Genomic DNA, 20,982 nt, shown 5'->3' with positions numbered 1-20,982 from the left:
TTTCAGGAGATGCCCCCTCACCGGTTTTTCATTTCGGCCTTACCAGTGTCTCTTCCAGACAGGGAGGTGGTGAAGGCAGCAATACAAAAGTTGTGTCAACAGAGGGTCATTGTTCCCGTTCCCCCGTCCCAACGGGGGGAGGGGTTCTACTCGAGCCTCTTTGTTGTACCGAAACCGGACAGTTCGGTCAGACCGATTCTGAACCTAAAATCCCTCAATCCATACTTGAAAGTTTTCAAGTTCAAGATGGAATCTCTTCGAGCTGTGATTTTCCAGCCTAGAAGGGGTGGATTTTATGGCATCAGTCGATATAAAGGATGCCTACTTACACGTCCCAATATATCCTCCGCATCAAGCTTTCCTCAGGTTTGCGATACAGGATTCTCATTACCAATTTCAGACGTTGCCGTTTGGGCTTTCCATGGCCCCGAGGATTTTCACCAAAGTCATGGCAGAAATGATGGTTCTCCTTCGCAAGCAAGGGGTTACAATTATCCCGTACTTGGACGATCTCCTGATAAAGGCGAGGTCCAAGGAACGATTGTTGAGAAATGTGGATTTGTCTCTGTCTGTTCTGCGACAACACGGTTGGGTGCTAAATTTGCCAAAGTCTCAGTTGCTTTCGACCACTCGGCTGCCCTTTCTGGGCATGATTCTAGACACAGAGTTACGGAGAGTTTTTCTTCCGGAAGACAAAGCTCTGGAACTACAGACAATGGTCAGGGAGCTTCTGAGGCCGACAAGTGTGTCGATTCATCAATGTACTCGGGTTCTGGGGAAAATGGTTGCGGCGTACGTAGCCATTCTGTTTGGCAGGTTTCATGCCCGGGTGTTTCAGTGGGATCTGCTGAGCAAATGGTCCGGGTCTCACCTGCACCTGCACATGCACCGGAATATAAGTCTATCTTCCAGGGCCAGGATTTCTCTCCTGTGGTGGCTACAAAGCTCTCACCTCCTAGGAGGGCGCCGGTTCGGAATCCAGGACTGGGTCCTACTGACGACAGATGCAAGTCTCCGAGGCTGGGGCGCAGTCACCCAAGGAAGAAATTTCCAGGGGAAATGGTCGGACCAGGAATCTTGTCTCCACATAAATGTTCTCAAGTTAAGAGCCATTTACAACGGCCTGCTACAAGCAAAAAGCCTTCTTCAGGGTCGACCTGTCCTGATCCAGTCGGACAACATAACAGCGGTGGTGCATATAAACCGTCAAGGCGGAACAAGGAGCAGGGCGGCTATGGCGAAGGCCACAAGAATCCTTCGCTGGGCGGAACAACACGTGAGCGCTCTGTCAGCAGTCTTCCTTCCGGGAGTGGACAACTGGGAAGCAGACTTCCTCAGCAGACACGATCTCCATCCGGGAGAGCGGGCTCTTCACCAAGAGGTATTTGCAGAAGTGACGAAGCGTTGGGGAATTCCGCTGATCGACATGATGGCGTCTCGCCTCAACAAGAAGCTTCCGCGGTATTGTTCCAGGTCAAGGGACCCCCAAGCCAGTGCAGTGGACGCCCTGGTGACTCCGTGGGTGTTCCAGTCGGTGTATGTGTTTCCTCCGCTTCCTCTCATTCCAAAGGTGCTGGGAATCATTCAACGAGCAAGGGTTCAGCCGATTCTCGTCGTTCCAGATTGGCCAAGAAGTGCCTGGTATCCGGATCTTCAGGAATTACTTGTGGAAGATCCTTGGCCGCTTCCTCTAAGAGAGGACCTGTTATTGCAGGGACCATGCATGTTTCCGGACTTACCGCGGCTGCGTTTGATGGCATGGAAGTTGAGCGCCAAATCTTAGCTCGAAAAGGTATTCCCGGGGAGGTCATCCCCACTCTCCTTAAGGCTAAAATGGAGGTTACGGCGAAACATTATCACCGTATTTGAAGAAAGTATGTTTCGTGTTGTGAGACCAAAACTGCTCCTGCGGATAAATTTCACTTGGGTCGGTTTCTCAATTTTTTGCAGGCAGGCGTGGATGCAGGCCTGAAATTGGGTTCCATCAAAGTGCAGATTTCGGCTTTATCTATTTTCTTTCAAAAGGAATTGGCCGTCCTTCCAGAGGTTCAGACTTTTGTGAAGGGAGTGATGCATATCCATCCTCCGTTTGTGCCCCCTGTGGCGCCATGGGATCTTGAAGTGGTCTTGCAGTTTCTTATGTCTTCCTGGTTTGAACCTTGCGTAAGGTTGAGTTAAAGTTTCTCACTTGGAAGGTAGTCATGCTGTTGGCTCTGGCATCTGCCAGGCGAGTGTCAGAGTTGGCGGCCTTATCTCACAAGAGTCCGTACTTGATCTTCCATTCGGATAGAGCGGAATTGAGGACTCGTCAACAATTTCTGCCGAAGGTGGTTTCTTTGTTTCACATTAACCAACCTATTGTGGTACCTGTGGCTACGGATGCTGTGGCAGTTCCAAAGTCTCTTGATGTTGTGAGAGCTTTGAAAATTTACGTCGCCAGGAAAACAGGCGCTGTTTGTCCTGTATGCTTCCAACAAGATTGGTCATCCTGCTTCTAAGCAGACTATTGCACGCTGGATTTGTAGTACGATTCAGCAAGTTCATTCTTCGGCTGGGCTACTGGTGCCGAAGTCAGTAAAGGCCCATTCTACCAGGAAAGTGGGCTCATCTTGGGCGGCTGCCCGCGGGGTCTCGCCACTTCAGCTTTGCCGAGCAGCTATGTGGTCGGGTTCAAACACCTTTGCTAAGTTTTACAAGTTTGATACCCTGGCTGAGGAGGACTTCATGTTTGCTCAATCGGTGCTGCAGAGTCGTCCGCACTCTCCCGCCCGTTCTGGAGCTTTGGTATAGACCTCATGGTCCTTTTGGAGTCCCCAGCATCCTCTAGGACGTAAGAGAAAATAGGATTTTAGTACCTACCGGTAAATCCTTTTCTCCTAGTCCGTAGAGGATGCTGGGCGCCCATCCCAGTGCGGACTGTTACTTGCAGTGTATTCTTGCTGGTTAAATTTGTTTACACACAGGTTCTGTATTTGTTGTTTTCAGTTTGTTGCTGTTGTTAATTCATACTGTTATCTGGTTTACTGTTACTCCGGTTGTACGGTATGTTTGTGGTGTGGGCTGGTATGTTTGTAGCCCTTAGTTTAAACAAAAATCCTTTCCTCGAAATGTCCGTCTCTCCTGGGCACAGTTCCTATAACTGAGGTCTGGAGGAGGGGCATAGAGGGAGGAGCCAGTTCACACCCACTCAAAGTCTTTTCAGTGTGCCCAAGCTCCTGCGGATCCCGTCTATACCCCATGGTCCTTTTGGAGTCCCCAGCATCCTCTATGGACTAGGAGAAAAGAATTTACTGGTAGGTACTAAAATCCTATTTTTAAAATCTGGCCAGGGCCTCAACCCAAAAATAGTGCAATGTTGTGTTTATCAGCCACTAAAATGAGGACTTGTATTTCACTATTGGTGAATCTAGCTGTTGCCAGCTGTTTCCCATTGGCTACCACAGAAATAATTTCTTTATACTGCCACATTGATAGAAAATGTGGCTCCTGTACGATAAGCTGTAATAAACTCAGTGATGGGAACAAAAACTCAGAACTTTCCGAGAACGTAACTTCTAGTTGTACGGTGAGACATGTTCTTGAAAAAGCAAACGGAACATGCCTTCAGTCATCTCTGAATCAATAATATGAGAAATCAAAGAGTGTCTGTGTATGCAAATGTGGCACCATCCTATTTCCATCAGTGATTCCTCACACCGTTTTACAGATGGTGCAACAAGGGTTTTTTCACACAATTGTACGTAATCATGTGACTTCTCTCTCCATGTAGAGATTTTACTACAGGTCTGGATAAAGATTTCATGAATAAATAGAGACTCAATTATTTGGACTATATGCTATTAACAACCATATTTGAGAACATACCAAAATGTTCCCAGAGTAATATGTACTGACCAAAACATCAATTGTTTACATCAATTACAGAAGAGCTGAGAGATATGTAGACTGGGCTATGGGGGAAGTGGGGGGGGGGGGGGGGATTTGCAGATGTGAATCTTGCTGAGAATTAATGCCTAATATCTGATGGCAACCATTAATGGCTTGGCCAATCCTTTCCAGGTGGCCCGTGACAGCACATAACACTTTGTTGGATATGGTATATATTGCCAGTGGTCACGAAAGAAAGGCCAGTGGTAGAAATTATTATTATTACATTTTATTTATAGGGCGCCACAAGTGTTTCGCAGCGCCGTACAAAGGACAGTACAGGGAGACAAAACTTAGCATAACAGTAAATAAATAACAAAAATGGAGTGCAGGTAACAAAGAGCACCACAATTCTCAAAGCATAATACAGCTTAGATGTAAGTAGCGAAGGAGTAATCATTGTACTACTTGGGGCTGGCGGCCATAGATAGAGAGGGGCCATTTACCAGCAGGAGAAAAAGCAGGTAAAGATGGTCGCTGAGTGAAATGTGTCAAGAAGAGGGCTTAGACAAGAGGAAAGAGGGCCCTGCTCTGAAGAGCTAACAATCTAGTGGGGAGGGGCAACAGACAGATGACATGAGGTGCAAGCAAGCAGGTAGAAGCCTGATGGTGGTATGCGAGCAAAGCAGAGATGTCCAAGGCATGGGGCAGGGGGATGGAGGAGCAGCCTAAGGACTAAGTTATGCATTGGAGGGGTACGCTTTGATAAATAGGTGGGTTTTCAGTGCCCGTTTGAAGCTTTGCAAGGTCGGGGAGAGTCTAATGGAGCGGGGGAGCGCATTCCACTGAAGGGGTGCAGCACGGGCAAAATCCTGAACTCGTGCATGGGAAGCAGTGACCAAGGCAGAGGAGAGGCGACGGTCATCAGCCGACCGTAGTGGGCGGGAGGGAGTATGAAGGAAGAGGAGGTGTTGGCAGTTATTTATTTCATAACAGTTTAATATATAGCGCAGCATATTCCTTTGTGCTTTACAGTTGGAAACAAGTGATAGAAAAAATGGGTAATAACAGACCGTCATAGAGGTAGGAGGGCCCTGCTCACAAGCTTACAGTCTATAGGGACGTAGACATGGATACAAGGATAGGTGCCATCTATTGCATAATTGTCCACCAGATTGCAAAGGTTCTTGGTGGGCTGTATGATATGGCCACACAGTGATGTTGGCTTGGGTGCAGGAGGATGGCAGTTGGGGTCTGGTCCTAAATCCATGTCCCCGTTGAGCCACACCTTGGGAGGAGCAAATGCCCATGCTAACCTATTGGTTTGTGTGGAAATACAGTACTTTAAGCAAAGTTTTGCCACAAATCATCTGTACTAGGGTCCAAGATGCCTCTTGATGGCTCTTTATATTCCACCTACACAGGTAGGATTAAAACATTTGTGTTGTGTGCAGAAAAAAAGAGTAAACTTGGAAACAATGGCTGTGGGGGACTGAGTGTGTTACATGTGTAGTCTTATCTCCAGTCACCATGCAGGGGTCTGTATTCTAGTCCAGCAGGGTCTCTACTGTGAGAAGACAGCACAGCGAGGCATAGCACGCAGGATAGGAGTGGTCTATATAACTACCAGTATATATAGGCTCTTCAGTGCAAAGTTATGGTTCCTACCAACCCCTTCATCACTAGACAACAAAGGACTAAGCCTGAGGCCTTAATAGGCCCAAACACCCCATCCCATATGAGGAAGAAGTGGAAATAATCTCCTGAAGGCATACATACATGTTGGCGGTTAAAATGTCAACTACATATTAGTCTACTATGGCCCAGATTTATCAAGCCTTGGAGAATGATAAATTGCAGTGATAAAGTACCAACCAATCAGCTCCTAACTGCCATGTTACAGGCTGAGTTTGAAAAATAACAGGAGTTGATTGTCTGGTATTTTATCACTGTGAAATGTATCACTCTCCAAGGCTTGATAAATCTGTGCCTAAACATTAATTCTAGATCCGGGCTATTAAGAGTTCTGGCAGCCAAACAACTTTAATGAGTGGAAGTTACTAATGTGTCCCACCCATGTCATGGAACAAGTAGATTTTGTATCAAGCAGGGCTGCCCAAACCAGTCTACCAACAGTTCACATTTTCCACACCACCTAGCTGGTGCACAGGTGTAGTCAGGTTCCAGACTGTGCACTTGAATTATACATTATATATATGTTACCTTATACTGGACTATGGTGTATTTTCTATAGTGCATTGCTGTTATTAATCTGGTACATTATCATGCATGCAGCAGCTGAATTTACTGTATATATTTATGAAGGGGCCCAGACGTTGCACTCTAATGGTTAGTCAAACCAATGAGGTGGCAGACCACACCCCCTTTGCAGACTGGCTACACCCCTAACATAGACCCCTACCACTGCATTCCCCCGGTGGGCCCTACATGCTCCAGTCCGACACTGGGTGTAGTCATTACTAATTAAGATTTGCTGAATTCATTTCTAACTGACAATTCTACAGATCTCCAGGAGGCCTGGAAAACATGAACTGTTGGTAGATCTCGAGAACCAGTTTGGCCAGCCCTGCCTTACAGAGTCTGTACTGTGTATTTTAAGGTTGTTTACAGAACAGGTTCCCTGAGTAGCACGGTAGCAGCCAACGCTCTTTATGTAAATCTAGGCCGAGTCTGGCTTTCAGGAAACATTATAAATAGATTGGAGCAGTTTTCATAGACTACACTGTTTCTAAAAGAATAAGATAAGGATGGTCATCGATGGTTAAACACCAATGGATGATAGCTTTTCCAATCAATGGCACAAACCCCTGCAATGGGTTTTTGTTGGGTTTTTTTGCGAGAAAGAGAATCAACTACACTTTCATCACAGGTCCTTTACCCATTAACTTTATCTAACTTTCCAGAGGAACTGTAATACAATACAATACATTGTACATGAAAACAGTACTTAACATACGGCATTTACTGACTTCACAAAAACGTACAAGAAACATACATTTGTCTATAACAGATTATCCCCATGTGAACAATACAAATAATAAAATAGATACTGTATGTAACCGATATATAAATGCTATTAATGGAGCTGTGGATTACAAATGCATACTTCTTATTTCATGGTTATCTAAACAATATATTACATTTTAAACAATATATTCAATTCTACATATATTGCACTATGCCTCTGTATTTTGTTACTCTGAGGCAATCAGTAATAAAGCTGTAGGTTTTTTAAATTGTGAAAAAAAAGTGGCCGGACTCCACCAACAGGGTAAACTAAAGGCAACTTCATCGACGGGAGATGAATTATTCAGGGGTTATGAATTAATCTAACCATTTCATTTTCTGGGATGCAGGTGTTCCCCACCATAAAAAAAAAAACGATACAATAATTTTATTGTTCTCTAGGCGGAATGTTTGTGAACCCTGTTCTTCCAATTTTGATGTATTGTCCCTGGAATTCCTTCATGATAATGTCAGTACTCTGCGTTGAACACCAATCTCCCAACTATTGGATAAGATTATCCACCCATTGCAGAATAAAATGGAAATACTAATGTTCTAAGCACCTACACTGCCAAAGGGCGCCCCTCACATTCCCAAGGTTTGGAAAGGACTAAATAAATCACATTTATACTTTCCCTTAAAGTTACAGCAAGTAGAGATCATGATTAACAGACTGCAGCCATGCTCTCTTGCTCCACCTCCTGGATGGGGTATATTAATACACCCCACTGAATAATAATGTTTCTGTGCAATTTGCGAAGTCAAAAAAATAAATGAAGACAAGTAAGTTTCTCTCTACCAATCTACAATATGATACTGAGTTGACCATTTCATAGTATGTATCATTATCCCAGCTCATTGAGTAGAGACACATTGGTCACTTTAACCAGTTCCATCTCAACTGCATATTAATTCAACGCACAGCCCGGAAGCTGAATCCAACTCTCTGCAAAGACATTGTTCCAGATTTTTGGTGGATTATCTGTATACTCCCAGGCCACTAAGTTCCAAGCAATATTGACCCAAATTCTAACTGTTCAGCTCAGCACGTTCTACTCCATCAATGAGTACATATCTGGTGCCCGTATAGAAAGATAATGAAGGTTTCGGAGGATGCCCAGCTTTGTTGCAGGACTGGTTGCTACAGGGCTTGCTGATAGACATTAATCATTGAGTCTTCCACAATATGAATACAATCCTTGGTGGCCAGTGTCAGGGTTCTCGAGTCATGGGTTCATCTTCTCCTTCTTCACCGTGCTCTTCCTCAGGAAAGTGACAGCTGCAAGCGTCTTCTTCTTCAGTCTGCTTGACTATTGGATGAGGAACTAGCGTAACAGAAAATAAAGGTTTATTGAGCAACTGACCTATAAATAACAATTGATAATCATTTATCCTCTACCATTTCCTGGCTCTCTTAGGGCCAAGCTGCGCTAGTAATTAAATGGTGGAGCAAATAATTCTCAGCATGTACATGTTCAGTAACGGAGCTGTATGCAATTAGCAACACTATTTGTCGCTTTAATTTGCAGCAGTGTGAACACGTGACAGCCTGCGTCCTCTTTGGCGTATCCCGCTAGATTGTGATCATTTGCACCTATTGTGGCAGATGCATATCCACCAAAATTCTGCATTGGTCAATAGAGCCAAAATAGACCACTTCCCGGAACCACGCAAGCAACAGCCACTGTGGGAACAGTCAATCGCACCCGAACGGAGCTACATTTGAATATCTCCGTTCGGCGCCATCTAGTGGCTGCCGCCGTCAATAAGATTTGAATTCCACCATAAGGCTCCAATATTACATTCTGCTTATAGAGGATGAGAACGTTAATGTTAAATATTCTTCAAACTGGACTTTGTTTAGTTTAGACGTCAGTTGTGATTCATCTGCTCGCAGTGCCAGCTGGAGGACAGCCTGAGAAAACAACAACTTACTTTTCTTGAAATTATTTTTCAATCTTTCCAGAACTTTCACAGTGAAGAATAAGCCAAACAGTATGAGGCACAAGGCAATTAGGCAAGAGATCGCAACGATGATGATAGTAATGCTCAGACGTGGTGCCGATTTGTCCTCTGGAGTATCTAAAGTAATATTGTGATCAAACAAATACATTAGTACATAACACATCATATAGATTTTATGCTGAACATTCATGCTCTTCATTTCAACTTTTATCGCATTCTTCGTCATTTCACATAAAAGTGGAGAGGATTCAAAATGTCTCATAGGCCCTACACACTGGGCGATTTGACTGCAAGATATGAACGATCTCGTTCATTAATGAACGAGATAGCGTTCATATCGTGCAGTGTGGAGGCATCAGCGATGAACGATGCGCGGCCCCACGCTCGTTCATCGCTGGTGCCCCGTCGGCTGTGCATGCAGGCCAAAATGGACGATCTCGTCCATATTTGCCTGCCGTTCTATGGAGCCGGGTGACAGGCGGAGTTAAGAAGCTTCACTCCCCCCGTCACTGCCCCCCACCCCCACCGCCGGGTCGCCCGTCAGCCGTATCCACCGTCGGACAGCTCGGCGGCGGATCTTCAAATGTGTAGGGCCCATTAGAGTTGCTGATTGGACCGTTAGTGTCAAAGTTCTGCTCGGTGCCAATGAGATGCAGGATCATCATTAATTGTTCTGATTGGTTATGGAGGGTTTCCAGCTGCTCTCTAGAGACAATCTCTAAATAGTCATCTACATTAAGATTGCTATGATTGGATAAATGTGTGCTGGGTGTGCTATCATATGGAAAATACATCTTTGTTGACTTACACACGGTCACATTATCATGACCACCAGCTAATAGCCAGAGTAACCGCCGTGTGCAGCGCGGACAGCAGCTAGATGTGCAGAACTGTAATTTTAGATACACGTCTGGTAGCCCCCAGGTACATTGTGACGGTGAGATGCTCTGCTGTAGCGTGTCGGTCGGCCCTCACGCACCTTCGTAGTCGACGTTCACTGGCACATGGTGCTGTGCAGTTTCCACATCTGTTATTCGCCATGGTGCCATTTATCCAGTCAGGAAACACCTTCACCAAAGCGGCACGCGGTCAGGTCACACCCTGTGCTGGGTCATACTGCCACCGTTGGCCTGAAAAGCCGATAATCATCCCTTTTTTGTAACTCGCCCCTTTTTCCCATGACCGCAACCAGTAAAATGTGTGCAGACGGCCTATAACACACCGTATATATACCCACCAAGCCAGCGCATGTCACGTGACGTACTTCATGGGCTACGCGCTGCCGACGTCACCTGTAGGAGGTGGTCATAATAATGTGACTTGACTGTGTATATTCAGCAAGGGTCATATACCCATATTATTATACTATTGTCCCTATTTTCTGTCACTCTGGCAGGTAGATACTAAATGGACTTACGTGCTGTGAGGGTGACTGTTGATGCTGATGCTGATGTAACTACTCTCTCAGTGACTCTGGCAACGAGATTACCACAAACCACATCCGATGTATGGGTTCCATTAACCGAAACGTCAGTGCTGAGGGCTGTGCAGCTGTGCATACAGAAGTAAAATTAGCTATTTGCAGCAAATGGATAACAAACATTCACATGGTTTACTATCAGGACAGCAGATGTATTAAGCCTGGAGAAGTGATAAAGCAGTGATAAGTGCAAGGTGATGACACACCAGCCAATCAGCTCAAATATGTAAATTGACAGTTAGGAGCTGATTGGCTGGTGCGTTATCACCTTGCACTTATCACTGCTTTATCACTTCTTGGCTTAATACATCTGCTGTCCCTTACAGTGCTCTCTCTGTTTTCCCATTGGGATCAAAGGCCCTCATTCCGAGTTGATCGCTCGCTGGCTAGTTTTAGCAGCCGTGCAAACGCTATGCCGCCGCCCACTGGGGAGATTATTTTAGTTTAGCAGAAGTGTGAACGCATGTGCAGCCGAGCTCTGCAAAAACAGTTTGTGCAGTTTCTGAGTAGCTCTGAACCTACTCAGCGCTTGTGATCACTTCAGCCTATTCCTGTCCAGATTTGACGTCATACACCCGCCCAGCGAACGCCCAGCCACGCCTGCATTTTTTCAGACATGCTTGCGTTTTTGCAAACACTCCCTGAAAACGGTCAGTTGACACCCAGAAGCGCCCCCTTCCTGTCAATCTTCTTGCGGCCGTCAGTGCGACTGAAAACTTCGCTAGAACATGTGCACAAACACAACGGGCTTTATACCCGTACGTCACGCGTGCGCATTGCGGAGCATACGCATGCGCAGAAATGTTGATTTTTAGCCTGATCGCTGCGCGGCGAACAACGTCAGCTAGCGATCAACTCGGAATGACCCCCAATATGTAGAATTTACGAACATGTAAAAAGAGCCCCCCTCTGCTGGACTGATGCTGTTGGATGACCGTGGTGACCGTCAGTCTATTTTTGCACAAGTTGATCAATTAACGGGGAGTGGCAGGGTCCTAGAACAAAAATGGTGGCACCTACACATATGCCATCTCCGTAATCTCAACATTAAGTAACAACTTTGAGGCTTGAGCAAGCAGCAAATTTGGAGATCTAAATTAATGATGAGTATAAGACAAAAGAGATAGAAGACAGAATTTTGGAAAATACATTATTATTGTTTACAGCATTTGCATTTTATGTCACACGCACAATCCGGCAGGAGTCGATGTGTGCCACCATTTTCTGGGCAGCGTTCCCAAAAGCCGCAGGGCTTTTAAAGCTGCCAATTTTCTCCAATCCGCTGAAAATAAGCGGTTTAGTAAATATAGCCAGTAGCTTTCCTACATATGCTTTAGCTAAGACCACATGGAGCCGCTGAGACCACCAGAGACCCCCAGAGAGGAGAGTATCATTTTTCATGGAAAAAAAATGTAAGTCCGTTTTCAGTCAACCGTATGGTCCACGCAGTGGGTGGGAGAGGATCCTGCGTTCATCCCTTGAGACACGGTGGACAGTAATGACAGTGGCCACCCGCGAGGAGAACAATATTGTAACAAAATAATTTTGTGGCTGGACATGTTATTGTCTGAATGTTTACTTCCCCTCTATCAACTGTGGATTTAGGGGGTTATTCAGGATTGTTAGCAAACCAAAGAAGCACACTGCAGGTGGGGCAGATGTAACATGTGCAGAGAGAGTTAGATTTGGGTGGGTTATATTGTTTCTGTGCAGGGTAAATACTGGCTGCTTTATTTTTACACTGCAATTTAAATTTTAGTTTGAACAAACCCCACCCAACCCTAACTCTCTCTGCACATGTTACATCTGCCCCACCTGCAGTGCAGCATGGTTTTGCCCTTTAGAGAAAGATTTTGCTTTTGCGATCCATGTTGAATTAGACCCTTAGCTAGGAAACATCTATAACTGATACTGGTGCAAGATCAGTACTTACTTTCTCCATGGTTTGCAGATGCCTTCAGTACCAGGGTTGAATGTGCCAGACGGACAGGTCACGCATTCTGTACCAGACACAGGGAAATATTTTGTATAAGGAAGAATTACAGTGCTTGTCTTCATATAAAATTTTACCTGTAACACAATGTTCAGATACTTCTTCTGGATGTCTCTACCCTGTTATTTTTCTTGCAACTTATAATTAGAATTGATTTGTTTCCAAATTATGGTCACTGATTTTCTGTTGCATTATGGCTAAAATACGTCATTTCATTTTCGAACCCGTTTGATTTTCCTGACCATCATTCTTCAGATTCCATGAAGTGAACTTTACATTGTGTCCATACATCAGTCAGTGCATGGGGGCACGGCTATTATTGGATCTAAGCCCCTCTAACATTTGGTCAGATCATCCTGACAATCTTGAATTCTATGGCCAGAATATCTGTATCAAACAGAAATAAGCACTAAATCCATCTCCAAAGTTTCCCCATATGCATGAATAGGGACTTAGCAGATCTCCCCATAGTTCCCACAGGGTCTGCAACCTGTCAATATGCATCAAGCTCTGTAAAAATGTGCCCAATATTTGATGCCATCATTAGATAGCACTAGCAATAAATCCTCTGGGCTTCCTTATGCTAAAATCCCTGGAGAGTGATCTCCACTACATGTGGCAATATATTTGCAATAAATGATACATCTTCCCTAGACAATCTATTCTAAACTGCTTTAAGTAAGCCGAATTGTTGTAAGCAGCCTTTGTAAGCGCTGTATTTCAGCCATATTATTAGTTCTTCAATAGTTTAATTTCATTTTACTCTTTAGATTGCAGCTGAGGCTGCACATACTACAGGTGCATAGCCCCCCCCCCCGTAGTATATGCAGCTCCAGCCGCAATATAAAAAATAAAGTGAAATTAAATACAGTATATCCTTTGCAAGTGCTGTATTTCAGCCATAACAATAGTTCTTCAATAGTTTAATTTCACTTTACTTTTTAGATTACTACAGGTGCATAGCCCCTCCCCCTATGTCTACTATCCTTAGAACACAGTAATCACAAGGTGGTCTTACTTCCTGCATTAGGCTGCTGACCAGCTGGGCACGGGTTATTCTCACAACGTGTGCACTGTGCGTTGGCACACCTCTTCCCTGGGATACACTCACATACAGCGTTGCTGGTAGTTGTGCACGCCTTTTTATACCGGCGTATTCCTTTAAAATAGAAAATAAATATGGTGAAAGGATATTGTACAACAGCATTATATTCTATTTCATTTTACAGACATTTGAGGATGTTTCTAAAAGCTTCAGCCCAGTACGTCTTGGCAATAAATTTATACAAGACTTAAGTATAAAGATTTGCAGAGTTGAGCGACAGTGATTGTATGCGCTGAACTAATGCATGTTAGTTCAAGTCCTAAAATAGATTTAGGACTTGGACACTGGCCTCACAAACGAGGATATTATACAGTGTAAGTACCTCTCATTTTAAGCCCTAATCACTTTTGCCCTGTGGTGTGCTCTCTGTAGGGAAGGCCACAAGGCAGTTTAAAGAGGGGATAGCCATACGTTATTCGGCCATTAGACTGGCCCTAGAAGGGGGTTTTGGACCCATCATTTGCTGGGTCGCTAGCTATTCTGTGGACTTTTCCCCCACTACTCTCTCCCCCTGTCCCTCACTTGTCCCCCTGTCCTTCCACCATGTTTTGCCCCCTTCCTGGTGTCACCCTGTTTTTTGTCTGTTCATCCTAATACTCAGCACCTTCAGCTGGCAAGGGGGTTCAAGAGCTTCCGATTTGCAGGACCACCAACAGGGGCTAAAGTATTTAACATTGGCCATAAACCATCGATGAATTTGAATCATCGATGGTCGATGGCCATCCCTATTCTCTACTATGCAGCTGCTAGACACAAGACTAACACTATGACTGTTCTATACTAATTCATTCTTTAGGAGCTGACTCTTCCCTAATTACTAATATTCTGCATGCAAATGACCATCAATTAGCAACTAACTTGTGTCCACAGACTGACACTATGATGAGGTGTATCCTGGGGACTGTATGAGAAGTTTTTATACATTTTATGTTGTGTGTTAATTGTTATTTATCATTTTCCTTTTTGTTCAAGGTACACATTTTTATAAGGTGAACTCTTATATAGCACCTTATATAGTTCTTTTACTAAATAAATAATTATACTAGACAGCGCCTATCTCTTTTCTCCATATTTATAGGGTGTACATAATAGAGGAGATCCAGGCTTCTACATAGAAAGGCAGCAGTCTAATGTGTGTTTTTTATACCTATATACAATTTGCGTAATCAGATATTGTTTAGTGGTAGCGCTTCAATGTTCTGATTTTTGTTAATGCGTCTAAGAGCATTATATGCAAAAGGCATAACCTGCAATACATTTTCCTATCACTACACTATACATTTTAAAACTAAGACTTCCCACTTTGTTATTGTGACGTAGGGATCATGAAAATTAAAATTTCCCATTTATAACTTATTCATGTACAGTATATTCTATACGAAAAATGTCCGTTTGACAAATTTCAAGCCAGTAATGAACTAGCCAGTGTCTGTTATAAGTCACAAGTCACCTGGTATCAGGATAGCCTTCAGGGGGGGGGGGACTGTGGGGACTGGTGTCCCGGGCCCTTACAGAGACGGGGGTCCCACCTCTGGCTCCTACCGCCAGTATTAGGAGAGCTGTGCAAGGCTGTGAAACAACAGCAGGCTGTTAAACAGGGAGGACTTCTTAAAACAAGCTTTCCCTGCGTATCATCTCTCTGTGAACAATTCCTGTATGTCCGCAATGCTCCACTATATGTTTCGTCACACTGTATAACATCACATAGGGGTGGAGAGGTGCGGCAGAATCTTTTTTTTTTTTTGGGTGGGAGGGGCCCTGTCTATTTTGTCAGTCACGGGCCCCACAATTTCTGATGTTGGGGCAGTACGGATGGTGTAATCGTGGCAATTCCCACCACGGCCCTAACTGTGTGGCGTTTGTATATTCTCCCCATGGGTTTCCTCCGGGTACTCCGGTTTCCTCCCACAATCCAAAAATATACTGGTAGGTTAATTGGATCCCAACTAAATTAAACCTAGTGTGAATGTGTGTGTGTGTGTGTGTGTGTGTGTGTGTACATGTGATAGGGAATATAGATTGTAAGCTCCACTTGGGCAGGGACTGATGTGAATGGCCAAAATACTTTCTGTAAAGCGCTGAGGAATATGTGTGCGCTATATAAATAACTGGTAATAAATAATAAATAAATGTCAGATCTGCCTGGTTGTAAATAAGTGTATGTTTGCTCTTCACATCGTGAGATCAAGTGTAGAGGACACCTTCATTTACAAAAAGTCTTTCTGGAGACAATCAGACTGTACAGAGGACAAAATCTTTTGAAGACAAGGGGAAGTACTGATCTGAGGATGTTCCCCTCTTCAAGAGAGGACAGTTATGTGTCTCTGCAGATTAATGACTTCTATAGGTTTCCTGCCATATGGCTGAACTAGACATACTGTTCTCCTGTCAAACTATGTGGTGAATTCTTTGTAGCCCCTGCTTATCTGACACAGAAATTCTGGGTTATAAGCACCTTCAGACACACTGGCCACAAACAGTTAATTCTGGTATTGAAAGGGTTAAATCCCAAAGGTGGGTGCATGTCAAGGAGCAATTTACTGGAAGGATACAAATGTGTGTTGTAGCTGAATCAGTGTATTCATTCTCGCAAGGTAGCCACACAGCTAGGATGCCCCAAATTCTATCGATTTCCAAATTGACATGTGAACTTTGTTTTAATCCTTTTAATATTATTTGAAATTGTCTGTAATCTGTGTGTACTTTTAATAATCATAAAAAATCTTTCTAAATCTTTTTTTTTGCAATTATAAGCTTTGAAGTTATTCTTGAAATGAAAACTTAATTTCTATTTCTGATATTCTGAATTTTTAGACCTACAGCCTTATGGGCAAGCTACTGATTTTTAAAGCAAACATACTGTGATCGGAACCAAAGGGCAACTGTGGAAGGAATTCCCTCCTCGAATAGTCCCTTGGTGGTAGTTGACGGGTACTTTGTATTAGTAAAAAAATCTGCAGAACACCAACGTCATGACCACACTACTTGTAAGGAATCTAAGTGCGGGCGCGATGATGACAGTTATGTTGTTAATAAATGGCGGTTGGGGTAATGCCTGAGTGTAACGGCTGCGAGTGGTGGGTGAGTCATATTCGAAGCCTACAAATTCTAAACACTTATTATTGTTGGTCCTCTTAGGACTTTGTGGGACACCATAGTCCATTATTATGTCTCAGAACTTCCGCAACTAGTATATTTTCACTTTCTAAAATGAACTGGTTTGTTGTCAGTGAAGTCATTAAGGAACTAAATAAGGATATGTAAAATTATATAATGTTGTTTATAAAGAGTACATTATGTAGTAGTACAATTACATATGGGGAAACTCTGAGAACTTTCTACATATAAAATTTCCAAAGCACCATTTGCTTCCTCTTTCGTAATAGCCGATTCTTCTCTGATTTACGACAGTATAGCGTAACCCTATGTGAACTTTAGTTACCGCAATACAACTATTACTCAATGGTACAATGTTTATTGCAGAATGAATTCGTGTATCGTCAAATCCACAAGTTTGAGGATGATGATGATATTATTATTATTATCATCATTATTATTTACTTTTGTGGTGTAAGTTCCAGGAAGAGTTTCAAATTTGCAGCTATTATTATACTGCTTTGCATCACCCCTCCAAGCTGAGACAGCTGACTTGTAGGGTGGTCTCATACCCCTCTCCCCCCTCCCCTCCCCCTTATGTGCCCCATGTGAAAATTTCCTGCTGTCACCCCTGTACAACCACTAAACCAAAGTTATAAAGTATTCAAACCTAAACAAAGACTAAAACCAAACATCTGCATCTGTTCTGTCTGCATATCCTCCCAAAGTGTGTCTGACTCTAAATCGGGGGCCCCAGGCCACTTATCTACCAATGACTTCGCCGCCTCCCACTGTCCCGTGTTAATATAAACAGTAAGTATCACGTTACATTTTCATCCTAGCTGAACCCAAAGTCCCCCCTGACTTACCTTCACACCTCTCACATAGCTTGCAGCTCGGCGTTACATTTGGAAGGTCCATGTAACTCTTTAAGGGACACACTTTACATTTCCCACATTGTCCAATAAGGAAATAGCCTGCAGATTGGAGGATATTTACATTGTTATTAGATGATAAGAACATACACAGCGCAGTCTACATTCTCTGCCACATGTACACACTCATACACACTAGGGTTCATTTTTGTCAGTAGGCAATAACCTAACCATATATTTTTGGATTGTGGGAGGAGAGCGGAGTAGCTGGGGGATACCACGGAAAGAATATACAAGCTCCACACAGATAGGGCCATGAATGACGGTGATATGCATCATCAAGGACTGAGCAGAGAAGGTGTCTACTCTTGAAAACGCATTGAAAGCTGGCACAATAAGGGGCATCAGCCTATCAACAAACACATTGCAGTATAGGGAATATATACTGTCCTATACAGAGTACTTTACCCGTTTGTGGGCCATTTCCTTTGTAAGTATAGGGAATATGTATCTATGTTTCAAAGTAAGCGATTTATAGATGCCCTGGCGCTGAATTTCCACTAAGACGTCAGGTGAAAGGGAAGATTTATGCTTCGTCTCTCTAAGTCCCGGATGTTCAGGAGTGCGTCACGGAGTTCAGATTTCTGTTTTTTAAGGAAAGTCCCTAGCTGAATGCCTTTCCCCCATAGCACACAGTTGTGAGCTTCCGACAGTGTAATCTTTGGCGTGGTACCTTTACCACTGAAGGAAATGTGGTCAGCTACGGCCTCCACCAATTGGGATTTACAATAGGAGTCTTGTAGGAATTGATCATTCAATACCTAAGTTCTGAACATGTTTTTGAACTGATTTTCTTGAAGGAAACTGCACCTGCTATATTATACGGAGATTCCTCATCTCCAGGAACACCTCTCAGAGCAGGTTTGTCTGGAGTCTCTCTGACGCCTATACTTTCTCTCCCACGCCTAAAAGCAATACTTGATGTAGATGACATGGGGGGTCATTCCGACCCGTTCGCACGCAGCGGTTATGCGCTGCGGTGCGAATGGGTTTAGAATGCGCAGGCACGGCGGCCGCAGTGCGCGTGCGCGACGTTGCCCAGCGACAGGGGTCGCCGGATTACATCGCGTCTACCAAAGGAAGCGGTTGCAGAACCGACCGCAAAGAAGATCGACAGGAAGAAGGCGTACCTGGGCGTCACCGCAGCGTTTCCAGCCGTTTTCGGGGAGTGGATTTGAAAACGCAGGCGTGTCCAGAAGAACGGAGGGCGGATGTCTGACGTCAAAGCCGGCCCCAGCATCGCAGAGAACTTGGCACAGGGTAAGTAGGTATAGGGTTGGTCTACTTCTGCTTGAATTTTTTTTAGCTTAGCAGGGCTGCACATGCGATCGCAGCCTTGCTAAGCTAAAATACACTCCCCTATAGGCGTGGACTAGTTGATCGCAGCAGCAGCAAAATGTTGCTGGCTGCGATCAACTCGGAATGACCACCATGGTTACATGATGTTCAGCAGTTGGAGAGTCCACATTAAAAGCACAATGAGCCCGATTCAGTAAGGATTGCAAATTCTGCTAATTCATGCTGACCTCCCCCCCCCCCCCCCTTGATGAAGCAGAAATTGTGATCACATCGAAATTTCTGCTTCATCGTAGAAATTAGGGTAGCCTCCTGCCGGCCCAGGAGACCCGCTGCCACCTTTCTGATCGTGGCAGCTGCATGTGATGTCACACAGCCGCCCTGATCACGCCCCCGCCACGCCCCGTTCGCGTCATCACGCCCCCAGTTTTAAGGCCACGCCCCTTTAACGCTCCGTCTCCGCCTAGGAAACTGAGCGTTGCAGTCTCCCCGACCCGCAAACGCATCTGCCTGATTGACAGAAAATGCGGGTGCACGTGCAGGACGGTCGCTGCGCCTGCATCCTTTTTTGTAATATTTAAGGTTGGATGGCGTTTTGCGATTCAACCTGAATCAGCCCAAATGTACAGTCGTAGTGAAGGCCCGCTCCCCCTCCCCCTCCCCCTAAAAACAATTTCAATTGGAATTCGCCTTTGATGCGCCAGCTGTTACTTTCAATGGGGAAACTTTTGGGCCGTGCAGAATAATTGTACACTTGTAACACATGGAATTCATTCTAGTAAAAGGGGTCAGTGCAATTCTGATTTTCCCTAAAAAAGCTTAAAAGAAAATAAATAAAATCTTTAAAAATAAAACCACCGTTAGTGAACTGTTAACAATATATATATATATATATATATATATATATACAGTACATAGGACCGGCACCCACCCCTCGTTGGATATTCGCTCCGGTGCCCTCTCAAATGAATGAGAAAGTGTGTACAAACTTTTGACTGGTACTGTATATATACATACATACACACACACACACACACACACACACACACACACACACACACACACACACACACACACACATATTACAAACTGAACTGCTAACCATATATAGACATTACAGACTGCTATTACCTGGGTTACATATCTTGCAGCAGCCATCTTGTTCAGTATTGCAGCTGTGGTCTTGAGCCGTGACATCTTGTAGGAAGAAGAGGAGACAGGCCAGTAAGTTCCACCTCGCTGTCTCCATCCTGTGCAATTACAGGTGCTGGTATGTTTCTATCTCCCAGACGATGATAACCTGTAAAACAGGGGGAAATGGATAATTTATGCTGTGACAAAGAAAAGATCTGCATAGGTCAGTAACACTTCATTGGAGTAATCCGATACAGTGTAAAATGATATACCGTGGCAGCAGTGTAATACAGGATGAGTCTCCCATAGCCAAAATTGCTAAACACGGAATATTCCTTTATACAGATTTTTTAGAGCGTGACTGAGACAGTGACACCTTTTCCTTTCACATGGTTCAATGTACACAGAATATGAAACTCTGGGCCTGATTCAGACCTGATAGTAGCAGCAAATTTGTTAGTAGTTGGGCAAAACCATGTGCACTGCAGGGGGGGGGGGGGGGGGGGGAGAGATGTAACATGTGCAGAGAGAGTTAGATTTGGGTGGGGTGTGTTCAATCTGCAATCTAAAATGCAGTGTAAAATAAAGCAGCCAGTATTTACCCTGCACAGAAACAATATAACCAACTCATATCTAACTCTGGGTTTACAACATGCCTCAAATAAATAAACCCTGACATCGCACGTCTGCAGGTATATGTGATGACATCACAATGTGCTGTTTATACAGGGTAAGTCACAGATTTTAAAGGTTAACAGAAAAGGCATGGGAAATGCTAATCACAATGTTAGTACATACTGTAAAAGTGCATGGAGTACAGTTTATTTTCAATTGACTTTGAATATATCGCCCAGATGGTGGCCCTCATTCGTGATACACATTTGTGGTCGATTTCTGAAGTTTCACATCACTCGGCTCACGTTCATTTGTCTGGCTACATTAGTATTTTCGTTACTGGGCGGAAAATAATCCTCATCAGCTCCAGAGAGGCCTCTATACAGGACCAGATTAACAATGGGGCGGATGTAGCTACAGCTCCAGGTCCCAGATAAAAATAGGCCCATCAACATGACAGCCTGATTGT

General features: G+C 44.1%; 1 protein-coding gene across 1 annotated transcript in view; it reads right to left on the bottom strand.

The window, feature by feature from the left end:
- Window positions 1–6,944: 6,944 nt before the first annotated feature.
- TNFRSF9 (TNF receptor superfamily member 9) overlaps window positions 6,945–20,982 on the bottom strand; it is a 36,546-nt gene continuing 22,508 nt past the window's right edge. Inside the window, exons 2-8 of the mRNA XM_063943563.1 lie at window positions 19,896–20,064; window positions 17,403–17,510; window positions 13,351–13,491; window positions 12,273–12,339; window positions 10,277–10,410; window positions 8,830–8,976; window positions 6,945–8,219 (exon numbers count right to left, since the gene is read on the bottom strand). Coding sequence (XP_063799633.1) covers window positions 8,107–8,219; window positions 8,830–8,976; window positions 10,277–10,410; window positions 12,273–12,339; window positions 13,351–13,491; window positions 17,403–17,510; window positions 19,896–20,013 — 828 coding nt within the window. The 5' untranslated portion in view covers window positions 20,014–20,064 and the 3' untranslated portion in view covers window positions 6,945–8,106. The remainder of the gene's footprint in view (window positions 8,220–8,829; window positions 8,977–10,276; window positions 10,411–12,272; window positions 12,340–13,350; window positions 13,492–17,402; window positions 17,511–19,895; window positions 20,065–20,982) is intronic.

Source organism: Pseudophryne corroboree, chromosome 10, assembly GCF_028390025.1.
Source record: "Pseudophryne corroboree isolate aPseCor3 chromosome 10, aPseCor3.hap2, whole genome shotgun sequence".
Taxonomy (NCBI): Eukaryota; Metazoa; Chordata; class Amphibia; order Anura; family Myobatrachidae; genus Pseudophryne; species Pseudophryne corroboree.
The sequence above is the reverse complement of the archived record's forward strand: the minus strand, read 5'-3'. Positions and strand labels throughout refer to the sequence as shown.